General features: G+C 42.8%; 3 protein-coding genes across 4 annotated transcripts; all 3 read left to right on the top strand.

Moving 5' to 3' along the window:
- Positions 1-1,541: 1,541 nt before the first annotated feature.
- On the top strand, positions 1,542-5,729 carry LOC145512133 (olfactory receptor 13C7-like). Its single transcript, XM_081506091.1, has one exon. It carries the CDS (start codon positions 4,773-4,775, stop codon positions 5,727-5,729), a length of 957 nt encoding a protein of 318 aa, XP_081362217.1. The 5' UTR covers positions 1,542-4,772.
- Positions 5,730-14,072: 8,343 nt separating this feature from the next.
- Positions 14,073-15,032, top strand: LOC145511442 (olfactory receptor 13C7). The gene has a single exon (XM_081505157.1). It carries the CDS (start codon positions 14,073-14,075, stop codon positions 15,030-15,032), a length of 960 nt encoding a protein of 319 aa, XP_081361283.1.
- A 6,220-nt stretch (positions 15,033-21,252) lies between these two features.
- Positions 21,253-24,829, top strand: LOC145510712 (olfactory receptor 13C7-like). 2 transcript variants are annotated; one of them, XM_081503946.1, is made up of 2 exons: positions 21,253-22,185; positions 24,803-24,829. In XM_081503946.1, the coding sequence occupies exons 1-2, from the start codon at positions 21,253-21,255 to the stop codon at positions 24,827-24,829; spliced, it is 960 nt and encodes a 319-aa protein (XP_081360072.1). The 2 variants fall into 2 exon arrangements, with proteins under 2 accessions (XP_081360072.1, XP_081359235.1); XM_081503109.1 differs by lacking the exon at positions 24,803-24,829 and having other exon boundaries at positions 21,253-22,212.
- The last annotated feature ends 691 nt before the right edge of the window (positions 24,830-25,520 follow it).

Here is a 25,520-nt window from a genome sequence, read left to right as displayed (position 1 = left end):
TTACCTCACCCAAAGTCCCATTCACTTCCCAGAGGCAGCACACATCTACTGATTAGTCCGTGTCAACATAGAGTCCTGATCTTCCTTGCTTCCGATGAGGATGACTCTAAAGAGCCATCCCAGCCTGAGAGCTTCCTCATGACGGAGTTCTTCCTCTGCTCAACCCTGCTTCCTTCCCCACCCCCTACTCCACAGGTGCTGATCTTAGCAGCGCTCCCCAGTCAGCATCCTGCATGAAAATCTCCCCAACAGAGCCGACTTCCTGGGAGACCCAACCCGGGACAGAGAATAATGGTCAATCTCGGCACTGACAGATGAACCTCGTGTGAGGTTCCCAGAGCACATCCTTCTCAAGTGTTTCCTGCAGCCTGACTCCCAAGGAAAGTAATTCAACAAATTCCTTTTGTTCAAACAAAGAAAAAATTATCCCCTGAAAACAACTTGCTAAATTCAATTCTCTTACTTTTCAGTTCTATAAATGGAACTTCATTTGTGTTTACCGTATGAGTATCTTTACTCCAACTCAGAGAATTGGCAGGGCTGTGTTACGCCCTGGGCATATGAGTGCGGAATCAGGTCTATGAGGTTTTATCTGAGGACAAAGATGTTTGATATCTGGAAAATATGTTGGCTCTTAACTACAAACAAAATAAATTAAATTAAAAACCCTTAAAAATCTCTTAATAATTGTATATTACATGCCTACAAAGGGGAACATATGTCAACCATAGTAATGGGTAAATTTCTGTATTCACATACCATATTTTAAAACAATTGGTACTTAGGTACTTCTATAGGAACTCCTGAGCTTTCATGATTATTGTTGAGAAGTCAAATAATTACATATTAAATAAGTCACTTGTAAGTCAAAGAATTTTAAAAACAGAAGTAGAAAAATTATTTCAGATTTACCACAAGATCATACTTAAAATGAGATGTAGGTACATTTTGACATGATGTGGGGTGGGAACTCTAAGAGTCCCCAGGCCTGTGACAGCCTTCAGGTGGACCTGATAATTATAGATACATTGGGCTATAGTGCCTAAAATTTAATCAGCACACAGGTGCTCAATAAGACACACAGACTTCACTTCCCAATTACCTTTCAACTTGCCCTTGCCCACTTTCACCTTTTGTGCTCAAGAGAGACATGAGGTGTGTGGTTGGTAGGGTTCTTTGCGAGGTCCAAGAAGGGGACACTTTGCCCTAAGAGATAACCCTAACCATGCCAGCCTGTTCCTGTGGGCAGTAGAGATCCCCAAGCAGGGGCTCTAGGGCTCCTTCTTCTCAGTCTTTATGAAAATGATGAAAGCATGGATGCAGGGGGCTGAACCCACGCTCTATGATGAGACCTCTGCATTTCCTGTGTGCTAACAGGGACTATGATGCCTGCAGGGATGACAAGGATATAGAAAGAACTCGGACTACAACTTCCTTCATCTTCTTACCAATGAAGCATTAGTACTTAGGATCTTTTTATTACCAAATTATCCTACTTCTCTTTAAAACAAATCTTTTTTTTTTAATACTACACATTTCTTCTCTTGTTCCCCAAGTATGCTTACATCTGACTTTCAGTTAAACAAATCAGCAGTCAGTTTTTATATGTTTATAACTGTGCTCACCACTAATCAAGGTCAGGTATTCCCCAAGAACATGGCTCTCACAAGGCCACCCTTGCTGGTGCTTGTGACTCAGCACCCCCTTTTCAGATCCTTTTTTTTTTTAATTGAAGTATAGTTGATATTCAAGGTTGTATTAGTTTCTGATATACAGCAAAGTGATCAGTTTTATACACACACACAATAAGACCAGTCTTTATCAGTTGCTTTTGATAGAGATTAGGCTTCAATCCAAAGCTCCTCACCTCCTCCCAGCCTTCCCCCTCATCCACTTCTAAGGGAAACACCCCATCCTCAGGCCTACTGAGCAGGCTTGGTCATGTCCCATACCACCTGACTCACCTCACTGGCCCCTGATGAGACTACCTGAAAGATTCCATGTTCCTAGCCACCAGAGATCTCCAACTATCCAGAAGCCAGTCACCTGCCTGGCCTGCGACTCCGGAGCAACTTCCACCTACAGCATGACCCTGTTGCTCTTTCACCAACCCCAGAGCTCTGTAGGCCCCTCACATCCTCTGCTTTAGCCTGTAATCCTCACTCAGCTCAGTATGATGCTGAGGGACTGCAGGGAGGGCCAGCACCTCTGGAGCAGAGGGATGACCACCTTTAGCCTTGCAGAGACAAGGGCAGAGCCCCCTTTAACAGATACCATTATGGTCAAAGCATAATCAGACCTTAGTTCTCTCCTCTCCTCCCAGGAAAGTCAGCAAGGCAAGGATGGAAACTTCCTAATCTAAGGAACATTAGTGAGTTGAGATTTACACGGAGCTGTCTGCAGCTTATCTAATTGAGTTTATGGAACATGGGCCCTACACTCCTGTGAGGCCTCCACCAAACTTTAAATTGCTTCTGGGATTAAAACTGGCCCCGAACAACCAGAGCTCTAGATTGCTCCACGGCTCCTTGACAGAACCTCTGGAGAGAGGGCCAGGGGCAAACAGCATGACCGCCAGGACCTCCGGGAAGCAGTTCCTTGAGCTGTCCTCCCTCCTGCTAGCTCACTGGGGGTGGACAAGGCCAGGGAAGGGAGCAATCAGAACCCCTGCAGCTACGGCCAACCCCCAATTCTCATTCACTTGCTGTGAACTCTGAAGGGACTGCTCGGCTCCAAGACAGCTACACAGAGCTTCCTGCATGCTTCCAGGCACAGCCTCACCAGCAGGGGATGGTCAGGGCAGGCAGTTCAAGCCATCACCTCCCAGCCATCTTCCCTGCCCAAGACCTCCTGCCCAGGTGAGCTCCTGTCCCCACCATGGCCTCATCCCCACATGGGGCACAGACCCGCTTCTCTCTGTGGCCAAACCTTCTTCAGATTGGTGGGGAGCAGAGAATAGGTGGTACGAGTGGGGACCTGGTCACAGCTTCCATCTCTCTGAGGGGTTTTAAGGGGAAGGGAGCAGGCACAGCCTGGAAGTCTAGACCCACTTTGGGGCAGAGCAGAGTTGAGGAGTGGGGATGATATTAGAAAAAGGAACTTCCTGTTCAGTTTAAGGGAAAACTTTCCAACATTAGAGGATCTCTGATCAAGGAATGGGAGCCATGTACTCAACATAACTCAAGGTATTCAAAGAAGCAATTGGAAAATTGGGTCTCATAGAAAGTATTTACACAATGGAGGTGAAAGGCAAGACCAGCTATTTTACAACATTCCTGCCTAGTCTGACAATCTCTAATCAACAGTATTAATATCTTGAATAACAGATCTCTTTTTCTCAAATGTTCCTGACACCTATAGTTCATCTCCTCTCATAATTGCATGAGGGTAGCTTGAGACTCTGCCTGGTTTCTCCCACCCAATTTCCCCCAGCCAGCACCAGTGTCATAGTCACAGATGTAGTTAATGAAGCCCAGGGACACACTGCTATGAGGCAGATGTCCTGGAGAAAGGTGTGACACCTCTATTTCACATGAGTGTCCTAGGGGAAGTGAGGATGACCAAGACTTCATAATCAGTCCTTTGCTCCTCAGTAGACCTGCTCTGGCATGAATGGAGCAAAACTACATTCAGAGAGATGAAGGGAGAAGGTGAGGAGCCAGGCTCCATCCTAGCCCTATCCTCGCTGAGCTTTAGCTTCATCTTTAATGTGAGAACTCCAGGCTTGAGCTTTTCTCTAATGTACTAGACCTACTGCTCTATGGTGACTGAAGTGCATCCTACATGCATGTCTCCTTTAAGCCATTCCTCCGCAAAGCTGGGTAGAATTGTCTGTTTTTCTGTGGGGGAGAAAGCATTGTCATAGCACTTCAGTGGTTTTATTCAGCTCAGGAATAGAAGGGCCTGAGCTAGGAGCTGCAACTTACAAAACCACTCCAAAAGCATGGAGCTTGGTCCAAAAGTCACTGATGCTCATACTTGGAGGCATGATGGACACTTGTCCTTGGACCCTGTCCCTGCTCCCCAGCCCCAGGGGCTGGTGAAGTCTGAGGAAACTGCAGTTCTGGGGGCAAAGGCCATGGACAGAGAGAGGGGATATGGACTGGCAGTGGTCTTCTGACCAGAAATTCCTTATTGACAGTGCAACAAAGGGAGGTCGTCAACCAAACTCACAAGAAATGAAGTATAAACCAGGCACCAAGTAACTAATGTTGATGCTAAGCAGACCCTAATACTCCTGGCCTCTGCTCATCACATTCTGTGTAGGACTCCATGTGGAGCCAAATTATCATCAGAAAAGTATTACACAAGCACAGAATTAGAGCCAGGAAAGTGAGTGAGGTGATGGCAATTGTCAGCATCACTAAGTGTGATAGCCTGAAGCCCCCAAGGACCTGCAGGGACAATGTGGGGACAGGCAGGCCTGGATCAGGCAGCACACCCTCAGAGTTCCTCTCTTATAGTACTCATGGGGATCCATCCTTACACATCTCTTCCTTCAAGTGGGTTAACATTACTGATCAGGCTAAAATTCTATCATATATCATGGTTTGATTAGATTTCCAGGGCCTGCTTTTCCTGCTCTAAACTTGATATATCCTGACTTTTAAGGTAACTTTAGTGAACAGTGAATTTCATCCCTTAGATGTCAATACTATAAGTTAGCATGTCAAAGGTTAAATTTAATTATAAGTTCTGGAAGTACATATTGATCCCCATAAACACATGTTTCCTGTCCTCAGTTTTTCTGAGGGTAGAAGAGATGATTTAAAATGAAACTGGCCAACAAATCCACCGTGGAAGGATTCATCTTGCTGGGGCTGTCAGATCAGCCGAAACTGGAGAAAATGTTCTTTGTGCTCATCCTGCTCATGTACCTGGTGATCCTGCTGGGCAACGGGGTCCTCATCCTGGTGACCATCCTTGACTCCCACCTGCACACGCCCATGTACTTCTTCCTGGGGAACCTCTCCTTCCTGGACATCTGCTACACAACCTCTTCCATCCCTCTAGTCCTAGATGGCTTCCTTACTCCCAGGAAAACCATCTCTTTCTCAGCCTGTGCCATACAGATGTTCCTCTCCTTTGCCATGGGAGCCACAGAGTGTGTGCTTCTGGGCATGATGGCATTTGATCGCTACATGGCCATCTGCAACCCCCTGAGATACCCCATGGTCATGAGCAAGGCTGTCTATGTGTCCATGGTGGCCAGCTCCTGGCTGGCTGGTGGAGCTAACTCCTTGGTACAGATCTCTCTTGCAGTACAGTTACCCTTCTGTGGGGACAACGTCATCAACCACTTCATCTGTGAGATCCTGGCTGTCCTGAAGTTGGCCTGTGCTGACATCTCCATCAATGTGATCAGTATGGGGGTGGCCAGTGTGATCTTCCTGGGGGTCCCAGTTCTGTTCATCTTTGTCTCCTACATCTTCATCCTCACCACCATCCTGAGGATCCCCTCAGTTGAGGGGAGGAAAAAGGCCTTCTCTACCTGCTCTGCCCACCTCACTGTGGTGGTCATCTTCTATGGGACTATTCTTTTCATGTACGGGAAGCCCAAATCCAAGGAACCCCTGGAGGCAGACAACCAGGATGTTTCAGACAAGCTCATCTCCCTCTTCTACGGGGTGCTGATTCCCATGCTCAACCCCATCATTTACAGCCTCAGAAACAAGGATGTGAAGGTCACTGTGAAGAATCTTGTGAGTCAGAAATGCTTCCCTAAGTGACAGTGGGAGAAATCAGTGAGTGTATCTTGCAGTTCTCTGCATACAGGGGATCCCCTAGGGAATGGCCACTTGGTAAGCATAGACCAGCTCCATGATCCTCCACATCAATATCACCACAAGACTGATCCCCAAAATGCATATATAGATAGGGCTTTTCTGAATAACTGAAAATGGAACATCAAGTCTTTAGAATGAAGAGGGGGCTATGCTAAATCACCTAGAAGCAAGGATAAGTGATGATTACAATTTATTTTCATTATGAAAAAAACAATAAAAATTAAAACTTTATACAAAATTGCTTCTTTCTTTGTTCATGTGCAGACTAGCTTCAATTTGTATGTGTAATCATGTTGTTTTCTGCTCACTGTATAATGGGGAGCAGGCAGTGAGGAAAAGTCATTTCTTTTTAAAATTTCTTTCTTTTTAATTGGAGGATAACTGCTTTATAATATTGTGTTTGTTTCTGCCCATACATCAAGATGAATCAGCCATAGGTATACATATGTCCCCTCTCCCTTGAACTTCCTTTCTGAAAAGTCATTGCTTAATTGGTGTCCAAACCAAAAACCAATCTGCCATTTTGGAAAATTACCAAAACCAAAACATCCCAAATGACAATATTTAACCCCTTTTTCACTGCAGGGGCTCAGAGTGTTTCTCAGAGCCAATTTTATTTCCCAAATATAAAATCCCAGAGCCAATTTTGGGAAACTCCTTCTTCTCCTCGGTACATAGAGCACATCTATTCCTATCCAGATTTGCAAAAGAGCTGTTTCAACACCAACTGAAATTAGATATTGCAGGCCAAGGGCAAAATTTATAGAAGTCTCTATTTAATCATTGTTGTTGTTGTTTTTCTGTCGCTCAGTCATGTCCAACTCTTTGTGACCCCGTGGACTGCAGTGCACCAGGCTTCCCTGTCCTTCACTAACTCCTGGAGTTTGCTCAAACTCATGTCTATTGGGTCAGTGATACTCTGAGTCCTTTCCTTTCCCTGGAATTAACGTTTGCGAACATCCAAACCTCCGTGGTCATACTTGATCATATCTAAGATTTGGATCGGACATGGGCACCAACTGCTAAAAAATCTATCTGTAATGACCCTTGTGGTTAAAAGCATAGACTGTGGAGCCAAACTCATGTCGAGTGCCTCTGACTATGTAATTTCAGGCACATTACAGACATTACTTAATATTATAGACTCTTGGTTTTCTAATGTGTGAAACAGTAATGATTAAACCAACCCCAAGGAGTTGTGGTGGGGATTAAATTAAAACGGGGCATCATATATATTAAAAATGCACAGTGGCCAGCAAAGAATAGTCTCTCAATTAATAAATGAACAGTGTTTATTTTTAATGAAATATGTTAAATAATTCCTTTGAGGGAGCTTCATGACACAGAGTTCAAAATCACACTTAACTGGATCAATTTCAGTTTATTATTGCAGCACATTTTTGGCTAGATTTCTAGCTTATGAACCAACAATCTCATTTCTCTGGGCTTTTTCCTGTCACCCCTCATCCTCATCCACAGAGATGAGGGACTCAGGTCTGTGCTGTCTGATGCTAACTCTATCTATAACAAGCAAGTTCTTTCTGCCAGGTTTTGGGGATTGTCATTAATGCCCAAAGACTCGCTGGATCTATAACATGGAAACATGGGAGCTACAAGGAAATCATGTTTAAACATGTGTCTTGGGGAACTAACTGTACATAATAAACCAATATACATTATATAGTATAATATATAGTTAATGCATATATTAAGTCTAGATAGGGAATAAAGTTTATTTTGTCAGAGAGTGTTAAACAGAAAACAAGTCTGCAAAAATAAAAGAACAGCCAAAGAGCAAAGACAGGAGATGAAGGCATCTTCCTATGTTCTCAGTTCTTGGTTTCCTTTTTTCCTTAGATCTGGCCACATTACTGCACTTTTGCCTCCAAAGAACACCGCTACATTCTGATACTAGATTCTATTTTTCACTAATCTAGATTGTTACTTGCTTTGAGGGGGGGGTAATAAAAGTCACATCTGATATGATTACTAACTTGTGTGAAATAGATACGCTCTTTCCTGTGCCATGTGCAGAGTGCCAGGCCCTGTGCACTGCAGAAGTCTTTCAGAAATCAATTTTGAAATAATCATTCTGAAGTCAACATGTAGTGCTTCTTCCAATCAATTATCCATTCCTGCTACAGTGGATTTTCTCTCTGTGGATTCTATCACCCGTAAATTTGGAACATTTCCAGGGGTTGATGTATTACAGGAGGTGTGGGTTTAAATCTTTGCCCTCCCACAAAGAGCTGGGTGACCATGAGTGTGTCCTCTGTGCTTGAAAAATATTCATCTGCACAATGAAGGGGGAGTACAGAATATCTCATGTGACTCCCACCTGTGAATTTTCCTGAACCTATGGTTCCTTTCTCTAGTGGGCTGGTTCCTTGAAGAGAACACAGCAATGTCTTATAGCAGTATTTCATTATTTGAAGCTGAGTGTGGTATCTCTCACCTCCTTAACACTCTATGTTCCAGGAGCTTCTTCAGAGCCTCCATCTTCCCCACGAGGCTCAACAAACAATAAAATGATTCAGGGAGTTGATGTTATCCAACCTCTGTTATTGGTACAACTGAGTAGCCATGATAGCAGAAGGCTATCTATGGGCTAACCATCAGGGCCTCGCATTCACAGAGGCTGATGTAGCTACTTCAGCAGCTGAATATTCAAACTGGCAGCAAGAGACCAACCTTCATTTGAAAAGACTCATCAGCCACCTGGTGGTGAGCTGATTGCATTAGACCATTTTCCTTCTGGAAGGGACAGAGACTCACCTTGACTAAAATCAACACCTTTTCTGAGTATAGGTCATCTTTCCTGTCTGTAGGGTATTAGCAAATATCACTCTCTGAAAGCTCATGGAAGGTTTGATTTAACAGCATGGAATCCTGCATAAAATCTCATCAGACAAAGGGGCTCATTTACCAAAGTAGATGCTGCTGTGGAATCACGATTATGGGTTCCACTGACCCTTCCACATCTTGCATCATCCAGAAGTAGCTGGCCCAACACAGTTGACATAATGGTCTTTTGAAAGCTAAGGCACTAGCAGATGCAGATGAAAACAACAATGAGATACCACTACACGTCATTGGAATGGCTAAAATTTTAGACTGACAACACCAAATGTTGGCAAGAATGTGATATGAGACGTCTTATGCTTTTATGATAAGAATGTAAAATAGTACACATGCTTTGGCAAAACACCTATCCATTTCTTAGAAAACTGAGTGTAAACTTGTGCTATGATCCAGAATCTCATTCTCAGATATTTAGCCAAGAAAAGTTGAAATATACATCTACAAAAGGACTTGTAGGAGAGTGTTAATAATGCCTTTATTCATAACAGCCAAAACTAGAAACAGCTCAGATGTCCATCAAGAAGGAGATGGATAAACAAAGATGTTCATTTAATGAAATACTACTCAGTAATAGAAAGGGATAAGCTAAAAAACCATGTAAAAACATGACAGATTTTAAGAACCTTATTCTGAATATAAAGACTTGCACATGATCCATTTGGTGTTTCTGAAAAGGTAACACTTTAAAAAGAGTGAAAAATATTAGGAGACTGCTAATAATAGTAATAATGAGGACTGACTGGTAAAGGGCATGAGAAAACTCTTGGTTGTGCTGTAAACATTCTGTAATGATAGGATTTGGTTACATGGGTGTGAACATCTGTCAAAACTCACTGGATGATATACTTAAGACTTATTTTATTATGGTTAAGAATAAAACATGATATATACTCTTTTAGCAAAATTTTAAGTGTATATTACACTACTGTTGACTATAGGTACAATGCTGTACATGGATCTCCTGCTTAACTGGAACTTTATACCCATCTATTAAGTAACTCACATTTACCCCTCCTCCTGGTCACTGGCAACTACATTCCATTCTTTGATTCTATGGATTGATTTTATTGGGTTAGCAATGAACTTAAGATTTATGCATTTCACTGTGAGTAGATTTTACCCAAAGAAGTGGACTACTATCTGTCTGTCTGTCTAAATATACAGACTTTTTATAGTGACTGCTGTTGGCAAGCCACAAATTTGTCTAGTAAACTTTCTAGCAGCTTCATTATAGAAGGAAAGTGTATCCTATCGGGTGCTTGTTCTTGTATTTGTTACTATTTCTTTCCTGTAAATAACAGTGAAAAGCTCCTCTTATAAGTAGGTCATCTGAGGGCCTGAGATTCTCTGGGCTACTTGGACTGATGGCAGAGTCTGATTTGCCAGGATAGCTTTTGGTCATGATATTATTATATATTTATTGAGTTACTGTTTAATTTCTATTATGTGTTGAGTTATTGTAGATGGTTGTGCTTAGTTCAGGCTCACATCTTCAGTGTAACTGAGCACATCTGTAATGACTTATTGTCTTCCTATCTTTGAAGGGCTAATTTGTAAAAGAAGTAACCATGTCCTGCTGTTGATATTCAGTTGCTCAGTTGTGTGTGACTCATTCTTTAGGTTAGAAGCAGTTACTAAAGGGGAGAGGGTTATATAAGGCCATGAAATCCAGTAGGAAAGAATTGCTGGGGTCATCTTAAAGGCTGCTGTCACATCCCAGATCCCACTAACTTGGAATGTCTTCCCTGGACTTTGTTCTGTACTTCCTGTCCCATGATGTTTTTCAAACATATGATATACTGAGGCTGTGGAAGAAATACTCAAGCTCAAGACACATGCCAACCTCCATCCCCAAGACGGTAAATCCTTTTTTCCCACCTTTTGCCTGTCTCTTCATGTGTAAATTCTCCCTTACTGTCCCTGGCCAGAAAATATCTCCTCCTTGAAGTTTCCCCATGGCTCTAGGTGGAAGTTCCCCCAAGCGTCCAAATCATGACTTTGAGCACTTGGTTTAGAAGCAGTGTGTCCGCAGTGGCTGATTTCACAATGCTGTGACCACAGAGTATTCCTAAATAATTCTTATCTCCCCAGCTGCTGATTTCAAGAAGTTAAAACATTTTGAAGTTTGTACAGATTCAACCAGTACATGGAAATGCTTCCCCTGATGCCCTTCAGTGGCCTCAGAGTGGAAAGTTCCAGTAGGAACAAAGGAATGAGAAAAAGAAGCTTTTCCTGGAGTGCTTTCAGCATAATTGGATCTTGGGGACATTGTCCCAAAAGTATAAAAAGTTCCCTGACTTTGTATGCTTCCATTTCCAAACTTTTAATCACTTTAGGGAACACAATAGTCCCAACTGCAGTTATGATTTCAAATTGCCTTCTACATGGACTGGTTGTTCCTTTAGAAAGTTTGCCTGAAACACAGAAGTAAGACAGAGTGGGAGGAATTGGCTTTCACCCCTTCTTCTCATCAGAGCTGGACATCTCAGCCTGGACCTTTCAAACTAGTGATGATATTTCTGGCCCATGTACTGTTCCCAGGCCATAGGGACCCTTTCTCAGTAGGTTCCTAAAAAAGGTAAGTGAGGGTTCTTATAAGAGTAATCCTCAACCTTTTACCAGCGCAGGGGTATTTCCAGCTTCTGACTTGATTTTTCGAAGGGGCTGGGGCTCGTGAAGGGAGGTAATGAAACAATTCAGTGAATCACAAAGACCGAGGGCCTTCAAAACCCCTTGGTTAGAAAAACCTAAATGGCAAGAAGCCTCTGAAACTTTTGTCTCATTTCATGATTCCTCTAACTTCAGAAACACCCTTAGGATGAGAGGGTCCCACAGTTTCAGAGCCTCTTCTGTACAACTCCAGGGAGCACCATTCACACTGCAGCCACAGCAATGGTTGAAGGTGTCCTGCTGTTATGCTCCAGAGGTACCATTTATATTGCCTATAATGAAAGCAGTCTCTGGGAGCTACTTGTCAATGGCCTGGCCTCTGGTGGGCCTCATGGGCTGGGCAACCCAGACTTTCTGAGCCCTCCTGGCCCACTTCAACAAACACAGCTCTACTTTATACTTGGTGTGATGTGTGCTGTGCTAAATCACTTCAGGCATGTCTGACTCTTTGTGACCCCGTGGACAGTAGCCTGCCATGCTCCTCTGTCCATGGGATTCTCCAGGCAAGAATACTGGAGTGGGTTGCCATTTCCTCCTCCAAGAGATCTTTCCAGGGATGGAACCTATGTCTTTGATGTCTCCTGCATTGGCAGGCCATTCCTTCACCAATAGCGCCACCTGGGAAGCCTACTATATACTTGGAGGTGGGGGGGTCGGTTCTGAATTTAAGGAAACAAAAGTTCTTTCTCTTAAAGAGTTTGAACATCATTGATCTGTTCCAATTCCAACACAGAAGAGAGTAATCTGAGAGTCTAAGAGAGGGAAGAAGCACTGAAGTCTACACAGCAGGTTAAAATGCAGCCCAAATCTCTGTGCTTACAGACCTGATGTATTTGTACAAATTCAATGCAATTTTTAAAGGAAGCTGACCACCATCATACGGACAAGAAAAACTTAGAAAACTACCTGCTTCGTTCAATATGGAAAAGAATTTTCTAATACTCTAGAGCTCTGAAAATATGGAGTAGATTGTTTAGGAATGTAGTCGGCTCTTCATCTCTAGAGGAAATCAAGCTGAAACCGAAAACCATGCATCAGTGTGGTGCAGAGAAAGATCTACAATGGGAGATAGAGTTCGACTAGATTACTTGGGGAGCATAATCTAGAAGCTTAGCCAAAATGTTCAAGGACTATCAGTGTCCACTGATTCCTGAGTGGACATTTATCAAGAGGGAATGATAACAACAACAACAAAAAATAGTAACACAACAAAGATGTGGTTTAAGGGTACAAACTTGCCATTCCCTTCTCCAGGGGATGTCCCCAACCCAGGGACTGACGCTGGGTCTCCTGCATCACAGACAGATTCTTTATCACCTGAGTCACCAGAGAAGACTTTTTTTTTTTGCTTCAGTCATGTCTGACTCTTTTCGACCTTATGGACTGTAGCTCACCAGGCTCCTCTGCCCATGGGATTCAGAAAGCAAGAATACAGGAGTGGATTGCCGTGCCTTCCTCCAAGGGATCTTCCTGACTCAGAGATCGAACCCACATTTCTTACATCTCCTGTATGGCAGGAAGTGGTTCTTTACCACTAGTGCCACCTGGGAAGCCGACTAACTTGCAACAAGTAGTAAATAACCCAGTGATCTAATGCATGGTATAATGAATATAGACAGCAATACTGTACTATAATTATGTGATGTGATAAATATCATGACAGCAATCATATTACAATATATAAATGTATCAAAGTAACACACTGTTCACTCTAAATTTACATGTTATATGTCAAACATACTCAAGACTGGAAAAAAAAAGAAAAAAATCACTGTTTTAGTTAGCTAAGAGAACTAGATTTCCAGAAACTGTGACCCACTGTGGATTTCTGGAGACAGTCCTCTGTCTGTCTTCATAGAACATCAGATTCAAACTATTAGGAACATAACAGCATTTCCAGATCACAAAGTTACCGTGGAGACCTCCTCAAGTTATCTCTCCACATTCAGTGTCCTTAGTCCTTAAAAGCCCAGCTAGATTCTACACCACTTAAGGATCATTTCATGACCACAGTTCTATGCATATACTGAATGCCCATTTGGATGTCCTGGCCTCTCCAAAATCCTTCTGCTTACCCTCTCTGACAGGCTGTGAGGCCATTTATGCCTGGGCCATGGGTCACCCCTGTTCCTCACAGGAATTCTCACACCCATATACCAGGTGATCAACAGGTGTTTTGATGAGTGGATCGATGTTCAAACATGCATGGATGGATAGATGAGTGGACAAGACAGGTGGCTGGACAGACAGATGGAATGGATAGCCCTGGAGTTTGCATTGCTCATGAGGAAAAGAGGTCTTGGAAACAACAGGAATATGTTTTCCGTGAAAATGATCTGGAGAAACAGAGTGAGTATTCACAACTAATGATTTCCCTAGTACCTAGCACAAATTGGAAGAACGTGGAGCAAACTTAAAAGTCATTTTTCTGGCCAAAGTTTAATGAGATCAATTGCCATATAGCACATAGAAACACTTAAATGAATGTGTTGTGTATACTGTCTCTGATCAAATGCATTAAATAATCAGAATCATCATTTTAAACATTGCAAATTTGATATTCTATGACCCCAAGGTAGTTTCTAATTTTATTGCTCCTTCTTCTTGGAAACAAATAGAGACTGCTTTCAGAACTGTTTTCTAATCACTCACCCAGACTGGAACTCCTGACCAGGTGCCCTGGATCTGCATGAGACAACGGATATGGAGTCTGGATCACTGAGTATTTTATTCAGTTGAAAGAGGAGACACACCATGGAGAGTGCCAACCAGACAGCCTCTGTGACAGAGTTCATTCTCCTGGGCCTCTCAGCCCACCCAAAGCTGGAGAAAACGTTCTTTGTGCTCATCCTGCTCACATACCTGGTGATCCTACTGGGAAATGGGGTCCTCATCCTGGTGACCATCCTTGACTCCCGCCTGCACACGCCCATGTACTTCTTCCTGGGGAACCTCTCCTTCCTGGACATCTGCTACACAACCTCCTCAGTCCCCCTCATCCTTGACAGCTTCCTGACCCCCAGGAAAACCATCCCCTTCTCAGCCTGTTTTGGGCAGATGTTCCTCTCCTTTGCCATGGGGGCCACCGAGTGTGTGCTTCTGGGCATGATGGCGTTTGATCGCTATATGGCCATCTGCAACCCCCTGAGATACCCTGTAGTCATGAGTAAGGCTGTCTATGTACTCATGGCTGCTGGCTCCTGGGCAGCTGGATGTGCTGCCTCCATGGTTCAAACATCCCTTGCGATGAGGCTGCTCTTCTGTGGGGACAACATCATCAACCACTTCACCTGTGAGATCCTGGCTGTCCTGAAGTTGGCCTGTGCTGACATCTCCATCAATGTGATTAGTATGGGGGTGACTAATGTGATCTTCCTAGGGGTCCCAGTTCTGCTCATCTTTGTCTCTTACATCTTCATCCTCACCACCATCCTGAGGATCCCTTCAGCTGAGGGGAGGAAAAAGGCCTTCTCCACCTGCTCTGCCCACCTCACAGTTGTGGTCATCTTCTACGGGACCATCCTCTTCATGTATGGGAAGCCCAAATCCAAGGACCCTCTGGGGGCAGACAAACAGGACACTGCAGACAAGCTCACCTCCCTCTTCTATGGGGTGGTGACCCCCATGCTCAACCCCATCATCTACAGCCTCAGGAACAAGGATGTGAAGGCTGCTGTGAGGAACCTGGTGAGTCAGAAATGGTTCACCTGGTGATGTGTGGAGGACAGACGTCCCTGTAGTTCTGTGTCTCTTGGCTGCTTTCACCCATGAATCTCAGAAGAATGTGCCTCCCAAAGAAGACATGTGTAAAGAGTCATCAACAGAAAATTGAATTACACATACAAGGGAGAATTTTAGCCGTTACTGGACTTAATTTTTAGAAACAATGAAACCTAAAACCTGATGGGAGTGTGACTTGAGGGGATGGAAGTGGAATGCAGCTGAAAGAACAATTTGTGATGTTCCTGCTTTTCTACTGGGCAAATCTGAATTCACCTCTGTGAGCAAGTTGCTCCTTTGCTTTGAGAAAAACAGACTAATTTACCTTTGTGTTACATAAAGATTCAAAATCCTGCTCTAAAAGGGGGCACTGAAGACAGTGTGGGGTGAAACTTCATGACATAGCAGTACAAAAAATAGTCTTCCCTGTAGGTGAAATGGCACATCTTCACATTTTATTTCTCTTGGAGGCAAGGTTGAGACTGGAGATGAGAAAGAAGCTGTCTCTGAGACTCGGAGAAGTTGTAGATTACACACAGGGTGCTTCTTCTGAGGGCAAGTAAGATGAATCCTGCAACATGTGTGTGGAGGGTCTTAGTCTCGCATCTGGATACAAGCTTTGTTTTCCTGCCCCTAGTAAATCCTGAGTACACAGTCTGGTCCTGTAGTCTGGAGAGTTAAAGAATGGGGAGCAGGGTGAGGGCAGCACCGTGATTTGAGGGACACTGGAGTCAAGATGCTCAGATGTGAGCAGCAGAAGATGGAGCGAGGTGGCTGGGCTGAGAACTGGGTGACAAAACTGAAAGGTGGGGGCTGTTCACATGTACCGACAAGAGATCCAGAGGTAAAATATGTGAGGATCTCAGTCAGTAGTGACACAAAAGGGGACAAAAACACGTAAGGGAAGGAAATTGCCTCATTTTCCTCGAGGCGATCAGATGCCCATTTTTCCCTGAGAATCAGAACTTTGCAATGAAAACACATGCTCTCAGCCTGCGTTGCTTGGATGTCCTGGGCTCCTCCTGCCTGAGATGTGGCCAGCCATAACTCTTGTGGGCAGAAACCCGGACACAGTCACCACCCTGTGGTCCCTTCAACAGTCTCTGGGCTGTAGGAGAGCAGGGCATGTTCCTGTTCCACCCTTTCATACCCAGTATTATCTGTCCTATCCTGGGGGGGGATGTGCCTTTTCTTACTGAGCACAGAGTCCACCCATGCCCTCCTCGGCTCACTAAAGGGAGGAGGACATCAACTTGAAATTAGTTCTGACCTTTATAATCAACAGTTTACTTAAAAATGAAAGGTACTTGCAGAGCAATCTTCCTTTTCAACATACCTCATTTCACTGGTTTCTGGCTTGGAGATCTATGCCAAGTTCCTACCCACATCTTTCTAAAGGACCCAAGGAGGTGTTCCTCCAGTTACTGAAAGAGCTGCTGGCAGACAGCCTTCAGCTGTCAGTCATCTTTGGAAATTCAATAAGAGGGCTCTTAGCTGAAGAGACCTGACTCACCCAACATCATACTCTCTTTCCCAAGGCAGTCCATATCCAATGACTGATTGGTGAAGGGATATAAATGCCTCCTCCTACTAGAGACATCTCTGAACAGCCATCCCAGTACCAGGGTCACCTGTGGGGTTGACTGAGGCCTTTGTTGAGACTGCACCACAGCCCATTATCCCCCTCTGCCCAATCCTCCATCCTCATCCTCCCTTCCACCAGTATTGGACCCACGAGCTCTCCCTAATAAACCTCTTGCACTCCAATCTCTGTCTTAGAGTTTGCTTCTGGGCAAAACCAAACTCTGACACCATGCAAAGTCCAAGTCTCAAGTAATATACGTTATCTTTTTAGAATCCTGGACACTGGCGATACTTAGCAAAATCATGGAGAATAGTAGGTGGATGAGGTGGCACCGTGTTGTGTAAGCATCAGAAGCTTTGGAATCAGACCTTGGTTAGATTCTCCCTCCTCTCTTCACCATGGTTGTAACCTTGAAGTTTGTTTTATATTGTATGTAACTTCTCTGAAATCTTCCCATCAGCCCCTCTCCACTGTCCATCTCTCTAGTTTAATGTTTCCCAATCTTTTTCTTGCCATGAAACACATAGAAAATAATAGAGTTTGTATACAAACAAAAGTCTGGGTTTTTAATGGCATGATTGATTAAATCACAAGCCACTAGTGCTCAGTGTGACCTCCAGCCGCCCTCCCCTCCCTGGAAATCAGGGGTTAAGACAGAGTTCCAGCCTCTACTCAGAGTTGGTTCCCCTGGCAATCAACTTCAATCTTAGGTGCTTTCCAAAAGTCATCTTGTTAACATAAACCCAGCTGTGGCTGAACAGGGCTTGTTAAGAATAACAAGATATCCCCTTCACTTTATGGCTCCAAAGTGTTTTTCAGAAACTGAGGATTACAGACTAAACACTATGATGAAAGTTGCTCCCATTGCTCTTATCACTAAGGAAATTCCAAGGATTTTAAGAGCTGTGAAGTATTTGGCAGTTGTGAGCCAGAAGCTGCGGACAAAGCCCAAATATATGTGATAAAAATATCTTGGTCATCTGAATGAACAAATATATATTTTGTATAAATCACAATGTCACAGAATCTTAGTTTATATTTTGGTGATTATAGTCCTGTAGTATCTGTCCCTGTGTTTCCTATTAATTGATGATCAGATCTACATACTTGAGAGGTTTTTGTTTCAGTGTAGTGATGAGCCCACGGCTCCAGAGATCTTTAGACAGGGCCCAAGTATCTTTGATGGTTTCTTGCTTTCTGATTATGTCAAGTTGTTCCAGGCTCAACATGTACAGTTCCTTCCAGACCTGGAAACAACCATTTTTTCTAAAGAGCTCTTGTTTCCTTTGGTATTCAAAAACCACAATCTGGGTGCTAGGGGTGCTATCAAGATGTCATAGTTTCTAGGCCTTTTCAGTGGAATATATGTACAATTCAAATTAAGATCTACAGAATTTTTACTTAACCTCACTGACTTCTTCCCCTGAGTATATATCCTCATTCCAGTAAAGTATGGAGAGGGCTTAAAGTTACATCAACATAGTAAGATGTCACGAGCTACTACGGACAGCTTCTATTAAGAGCAGAAGTGAGTCAAGCTATTAAGAGCAGAAGTGAGTCAAGCTGTCCCTTTGATATATATTTTGATTCCCATGTGCCTGGCAGGACTTGGGCCAACTGTAACAACTGAGGCCCTGGTGTGTGCCCTTCTCTTCCTCTTGCTCCTGAGCTTTCCTGAGGAGACTCAAGCTCATACGTAGAGTACTGGGGAGCAAAGGGCTGGGGAAGAGCTCAGGGAGAAACCCAAAGAGGGAGGAGAGGGAAAGAATGACTCCAAAGGCATCTTACAGCTCAGGGCTGACCTTCCAAAATCTTGGTGAGCACAGTCACCAGTCCCTATTCACCATGAGTGGTCTCTGATCAAAAAAGGCATATGGTACAGACAAGAAGGAAGCTAGCAGGTCTTCTCTGAATGAGGCCAAAAGTCCTAAATTCTACAATGCTGCTCTGCTCAAGATAGAGGTTTCCAGAGTTTAAGAGAGGTTTGTTGAATATTTGAAAGAGTGAAACCACAGCCAGAAGCTTGGTATCTACAGTCAATGGTCTCTTGGGTATTAAAATCATGCTTTCTAACAATTTACACTGCATGTTTGTTTATTCATTTATAAATGTATAGATGTCCTGTATCAATATGCTATGATGCACATTATAAAATGTTTACAAAAATAGAAATTAAAAAGATGGATAGAGATAAATAAAATATAAAAAATAAGAGTTAACATGGGGTAAAAAAGAAAACAAAAGTGGGTCACAAATTCACTTACTAATTCATCTAGCTACTGGTCATTGAATGCCTACTGTGAGCCTGGTACATTTTTCATACATCTAGGATACAACTGTGAACAATGCAGGAAAAAAACCTCTGCCTCTGTGAAACTGACATTCTAGCAGGAGAGAAACAGACAAGAAACAATGACTAACATATATAAAAAAATAACTGAGGGTGTTAGAAACCGCATGGAATCAGGACTGAGGCATAAAGAAGGACTGAACACATGCATCTAATTTTGCTCCTTTGTGAAACCCGCAAAAACTACCATAATATGTTTTTGTTTTTTGCTTAATTTTGTTTTTAATGACAAAATCAACAAGGTTAAGGAGAAGAAGGGAGATATCATAGTGAAGACATTTTGAACACTGGAAAGTGAATGAGCTAGTGGCCATTTCCATAGCTGATCTGATAGAGCCAAACCCTAAGCCAGAAACTAGGAGACCTGAGCCACAACCAGACCTACAGCACAGAGGACCCGCTGTACCAAGTCTCTCTGGGACCAAGGATAAAGAGGGATGTTGCTGAAATAAGGAGGATTGGGCAAAAAGCCTCTAAGAAACACAGGTCCTACACCCCCTCCCTCATTCTGTGACATTGGCTGACTGTCCCTTACCTACCTTAACAAAAATTCATTCTCTGGAGAGGATAAGACACATGTACCAAAGAAAGATTTCAAACAAAAGGACATCATTTCTGCAATCAACTGACCATTTTTGGGTCCAGAGCTGCACCACCTGTGAAACTCTCAATGCAGGAGCCACGATCAGATTCATTTATGACACCCCCAATGCTCTGTGAAGGCCTGGCCTTTTGTAGGCACTCCGAATTTACTTGGTGGGACACAGACAAGAGGGTACCTTCTAGGTCACTTGCTCTTTTCCGGTACCGAGATCCTAAATTTGGAAATGCTGGGGGTGCTAAAGGGTTTGTCCTGTGGGTTTCACGTTCTCCCAGCTCTTTTGTGGTCTCTGCTGAGAGTTCTCACTGACTTGGGGGTCAGGTTAACTCTGGCGGGACCAGAATGACCCTTCTTCTCTAATGCTTTCTAATAGCTCAGCAGGATGGATACAAAGAGAGGGAGGGGGAAAGAAAGTGCTTCTGGAGGGACTTCAGAATAATTGGATCTTGGGGATATAATCTCAGATGTATAGAGTTTCCAAATTTTGTCACTTCAACTTCTTAACTTTAAATCACTTCAGGGACTAGAGTAACCCCAGTAGCAGGGTGGGATTTAAATGGCTTCACGTATGCAATGGATAGTCCTTTGTGTATTTTTTCTGAAACAGAACAAAGCCAAGAAAACTTAGCTTTCATCCATCTCAGGTGCTAACTCCTCTGGCTGCTACTTTCAGATCCGATTGGCTATTTTAGGCTTCTGGACTATCCCCAGACAGAAGAAAAGTGATTTTCTTTATCAACCTATTTACAAAAAAGGTAAGAGAATACTATATATGTGTGTGTGTGTGTGTGTGTGTGTGTGTGTGTGTGTGTGTGTGTGTGTGTACACACACACATATATACACATATATATTGTATGTATATATACAGAATACTATATACTGTTGTGGGCCCAGCATCATTTCTGACTTTATGTCTTGTGACTAAGTGGCATGTGGGGAATTTGAAGTAAAAAGACACCTTAGTGTGTGACAGAAAGTTCAAGAACAAGAAATTCAAGAGGTTATTTAGCCCCTGGGATAGAATACCTTTCAAAACAATCCATTCCAGAATGAGTATGAGGGAGCCAATGGCCAGAGAGGAAAAGGGACTTAACAATTGCCAGGCCATGAGTGATTGGCAAAGGCCAGCTCTTTGGGTAAATGCTTCTGAGGAGCTCTGGAAGGTGAGTGAAGGAATAAAGGAATGAATATCCCAGGGGCTTGGAGGCTGTAAGAGAGGGAACTGTGAAAGAGGAGAAAGGTAACATCCAAAAATGCTTGGAGGGGGATGGTGAGGAATTAAGCAGAAAGGAGATCAGTTATTTCCACCAGTCTTATACCCCAAAGCAGGTGAAATCATACAAAGGGAATGTAACACTTTTCAAAAAATGGATTAAAATAAATTGGCCATACATGGTATAACTTGAAGTAAATGTGTGATATCAACCTTGAACATGATTAGAAAAATTCAACCCAATCTGGTAACACTTTCATGGGCAGCCAAACATCATAAAGTAGATTTTGAACAATTTCTCTCCATTTTACTTAGAACAACACAAAGGACTGCCCAGATTGCTAGAAGAGTTCTCTAAGTGCTCAGCAGGACAAGTTTCCTCACTGGTTTTCTGGCTTCTTTAGGTATCAGAGAATCATGAAGTTGGCTTTTTGAGTTCAAACAGGTGAAAGAGCAGAGGCACTATGGACAGATCCAATCAGACCTTCCCCCTGGTGGGGTTCATTCTCCTGGGCCTCTCAGCCCACCCAAAGCTGGAGAAAACATTCTTTGTGCTCATCCTGCTCACATACCTGGTGATCCTACTGGGAAATGGGGTCCTCATCCTGGTGACCATCCTTGACTCCCGCCTGCACACGCCCATGTACTTCTTCCTGGGGAACCTCTCCTTCCTGGACATCTGCTACACAACCTCCTCAGTCCCCCTCATCCTTGATAGCTTCCTGACCCCCAGGAAAACCATCCCCTTCTCAGCCTGTGCTGTGCAGATGTTCCTCTCTTTTGCCATGGGGGCCACGGAGTGTGTGCTTCTGGGCATGATGGCGTTTGATCGCTATATGGCCATCTGCAACCCTCTAAGGTACCCTGAGGTCATGAGCAAGGCTGTCTATGTGCCCATGGCTTCTGGCTCCTGGGCGGCTGGAAGCACCAGTGCCATGGTGCAGACATCCCTAGCAATGCAACTGCCCTTCTGTGGGGACAACATCATTAACCACTTCACCTGTGAGATCCTGGCTGTCCTGAAGTTGGCCTGTGCTGACATCTCCATCAATATAATCAGTATGGCGATGGCCAACATGATCTTCCTGGGCATCCCAGTTCTGTTCATCTTTTTCTCCTATGTGTTCATTATTGCTACTATTCTGAAGATCCCTTCAGCTGAGGGGAGGAAAAAAGCCTTCTCCACCTGCTCTGCCCACCTCACAGTTGTGGTCATCTTCTACGGGACCATCCTCTTCATGTATGGGAAGCCCAAATCCAAGGACCCTCTGGGGGCAGACAAACAGGATGTTGCAGACAAGCTCACCTCCCTCTTCTATGGGGTGGTGACCCCCATGCTCAACCCCATCATCTACAGCCTCAGGAATAAGGATGTGAAGGCTGCTGTGAGGAACCTGGTAACTCAGAAACGCTTCCCCCGGTGATGGTGGAGGGGTCCTGATGGTTCCTGCTCCCTAGTTTCTCTCACCTGAGGGTCTCAAGAGCATAAAATGAAGGGATAAGTTCATGTAAGTTTCCATAGGTGAATTTAATTACACAGAACCTCATCATACCCAAGAACTCTGTGTGAATAGAAAGCAGTCAGTGTGAATTTTCCCATCAATCTATAGACAATTATACAAAAGTATATTCTTGCTGATCTAGCCTTTTACTTCTCTATATCTTCCATGCATACTAAACAAATTGATGTCAAAGAAAAGTTACTCTTCAAGTTTTATTTTCTAATTCATAAAAGCTCTAGTCTATAGAGCTTTTCATAGTCTATAATTCAGTCACTCCTTGGCTCACTTACTGACCATATTTGAATGGGTCCATACTTTTATGGTCACCTGTCAACTCTTCCTATTCCATATCAAATAACAGTAATATTTTTATCTTTATCCTCATTGTACTTTATTTTTATTGTCATTTTAATTCTTAAAACTGTTTCCTGAATCATTTTCTTCCTATGTCTCCCTAATTAGCCTCTTTGCCTTGCCCTTAACCAAGGGCCCAATCAGAAAATCATTTACATCCTTGGAGCAGAGAGAAAAACAAGGTGTGGCAGACTGATGCAAAGGTCAAAGTTTCAGGCCTTGTTCTTTTCCTTTCCTGAAAACGTTATTCATCCTTGGGTTCTTTCCCTAGATAACATTGGCTTCCCATGGGTCATCAGAGGATTGTGGAAACCGAGAGATGTGGAGGGGGATCAAATAAATTCTATTAAATACCGGACCGGGCTTGACCAAGTGTGCAGCCAAGAGGTGACCATCACTTGCCTCTGTACCTAAGAATCCCCAGAGCCATGAGGTCAGTATTCAGGGGGAGAGGCAGTGGTGCTCAGAGATGAAGGAGGAGACGCATAAGAATCACCCTCATGACTGGTGAGGCATTCCCTAGAGTTATCCATCTAGAAGCGCAGCTAAAAGAAGGGGCAAAATAGAAACCCTCTGACAATTGATATGAATTTTTAATTCAATAGAGAGGAAACAAACTAACACTCAAAGCAATCAGCCTTTGCTGAAAAAGAGTTATTTCAGGAAGATGGTCAGAAAATTAAAGAAAATTCTCAGTAGTTTTTTTCAGTGGAATTCAAGAGGGTATTGAATCAATAAGAACAGTCTAAAAAAAGGAGGCTAGGAGAAAATATAACTGAGAAATAAGAACATTTGCTCAAGGGAAACAATCCCACTTACTTGGATCCAGTATGGAATTCATGAGGACACAGAGCAGATGAAAGATGAATAATAACTAAAAATTTTTTCACTGAATTAGATATTTTGTTCATAAAAGGTTCATCAAACACCCAGTAAGAAATTATAGCAAAAGGCCCACCTACCTAGATTCAAAGATAAATTTTAATTCCTATACATACCAAAATAATTCTGCAGACTTTTCCACAGAAGAAAAGCATATTTCCTAATAAGGAATGAGAGTCTGCCAACAGCCTGCTGTTCCCCAACCCTAAATGTAGACATTGGCGGAATAAGGTTTATGAAGTTCTGAGGGAAAGGAAATGGGTTGTGAGTCCTGAATTCTACACATCCCTTATCTCTGCACAGATACAAGGGTTTAAGAGACACTTGCTGTCATGTGTAAACATAGAAAGCACATATCCATACAATCTCTTCATGAAAAGATTTTATTTAGAATGTTGTCCCAACAAAAGTTAAAAATAAAAAATTGAAAGGAAGTGATAGAAGAAACAGTGGGGAATGATGAAATACATAGGACCAAGCAAGTCTAGTCAATTCTTACACCAGTTTTGCAAAGATGAATACATGAAGGAATTATTAGCAATCATGTAGAGGTAAGTAGTGATAATGAAGCAATGATAGAGCTCCAGTTATAATCCAGATGAATTCATCTATCTGGGAAATGGAGAAAGAGAAAGTTATGCCCCACTGAAGGCTTCATCTTATGAAGGATATGGTGGGAAGGGGTTCCTATAAATACAGTCCACTGCACTGACACTGAAATGCAGCAAAAGTCTTAATATGCTTGTTGAAAATTTAAGAATAAATACCAACAAGTATTAGGTGAAGTTTTTGAAAGAATTAGAGGGTTATGAAAGAACAAAGGAAGTTGATCAAATGAAAAAACTCATTGATTAAACCTGAGGAAATTTAAATCACTATATACTAAACAAATGATACATATTACCCAGTGGTTGTTTGCTTTTTTTTTTTTTTTTTTTTTTTTAGGAATTGCAAGGTTTTGAACATCAGATCAATTACTACAACCATTTTATTAACAGATTAAAAAGGAAAAAGTAATCTCACCCACAAATGTTGAGAAATAATTTGGTAAAATTTAGCATCCATTTCTGACTCTCTTAAAGTAGTGGATTTGAATAGAGGAATCCATCCTTGACATGAATGAAATGACCAGAACAACCACAAAGGGTCCACTTGATGGCAAAACATTAGCAACATGCTTACAACCTGGATTAGGACATCTCTCAATATCTGCATCATTCTGCAGAGTCTAGCTAATTAAACCAGATCAGAAAAATAAATGAGGAATGAAGTACAGAAAAGAAGAAAACTATTCAGTAAGTAAACTATTGTTGTTTACTGAGATAAAAGTTTTAATCAAGTACAAAACTAAAGTGGTTGTATATAATTTAAAGTAAGTTGTATATAATTTAAAGAAAGTAAAGTGGTTGTATATAATTTACACCAGTCACAACTTTAAAATACCTAGGAAAAATACATAAAGAATTTGAGTGTATCAGATATTCACAATGGTCATGCATTAACAGAAGAAATTTTAAAACTATGTTTTCATTTTGGAGGGAGTAAAAGACCTGAATGTAAGCTTCAGGACAGTCTGGAGTATCCTCCAAGTGCCCTCATTCAAAGCCAAAACTGTTTCTAACAGGTTGGGATGACCCATGCTACATCCAGTTTCCCATCCTGAGGGCAGGTCCATTCTATTTGTTGGGAAAAAGTCCAAGCCCAGGGCTTGGAAGCAAACAGAAAGGCCCACTCATCAAAGTTTCTCAGAAGAATGAACAGCCAGTGGGGCAAAGGAAATGGTAGGACAAATTGAAAGAGCAGTATTGACATATATACAGTACCATGTGAAAACAGATAACTACTGGGAAACTGCTGAACAGCACAGGGCGCTCAGCTCAGTGCTTGGTGATGACCTAGAGGGGTGGGATGTGGGCGGATGGGATGTGGGCGGGTGGGAGGGAGGCTCAAGACGGAGGGGATATATGTATATTTATGATAGATTATTATTGTAT

This window comes from Giraffa tippelskirchi, chromosome 1 (genome assembly GCF_054371585.1).
Source record: "Giraffa tippelskirchi isolate mGirTip1 chromosome 1, T2T-mGirTip1v1.2.pri, whole genome shotgun sequence".
Taxonomy (NCBI): domain Eukaryota; kingdom Metazoa; phylum Chordata; class Mammalia; order Artiodactyla; family Giraffidae; genus Giraffa; species Giraffa tippelskirchi.
This window is presented reverse-complemented; position numbering and strand designations above follow the sequence as displayed.

Bases quoted from the DNA above. Each gene is read 5' to 3' on its own strand.
- LOC145510712 (XM_081503946.1), top strand. From the start codon at position 21,253: ATGGACAGATCCAATCAGACCTTCCCCCTGGTGGGGTTCATTCTCCTG. The intron at 22,186-24,802 runs GTAACTCAGAAA...AATGAAGTACAG, and splicing joins AGGCTGCTGTGAGGAACCTG to AAAAGAAGAAAACTATTCAG.
- LOC145512133 (XM_081506091.1), top strand. From the start codon at position 4,773: ATGAAACTGGCCAACAAATCCACCGTGGAAGGATTCATCTTGCTGGGG.
- LOC145511442 (XM_081505157.1), top strand. From the start codon at position 14,073: ATGGAGAGTGCCAACCAGACAGCCTCTGTGACAGAGTTCATTCTCCTG.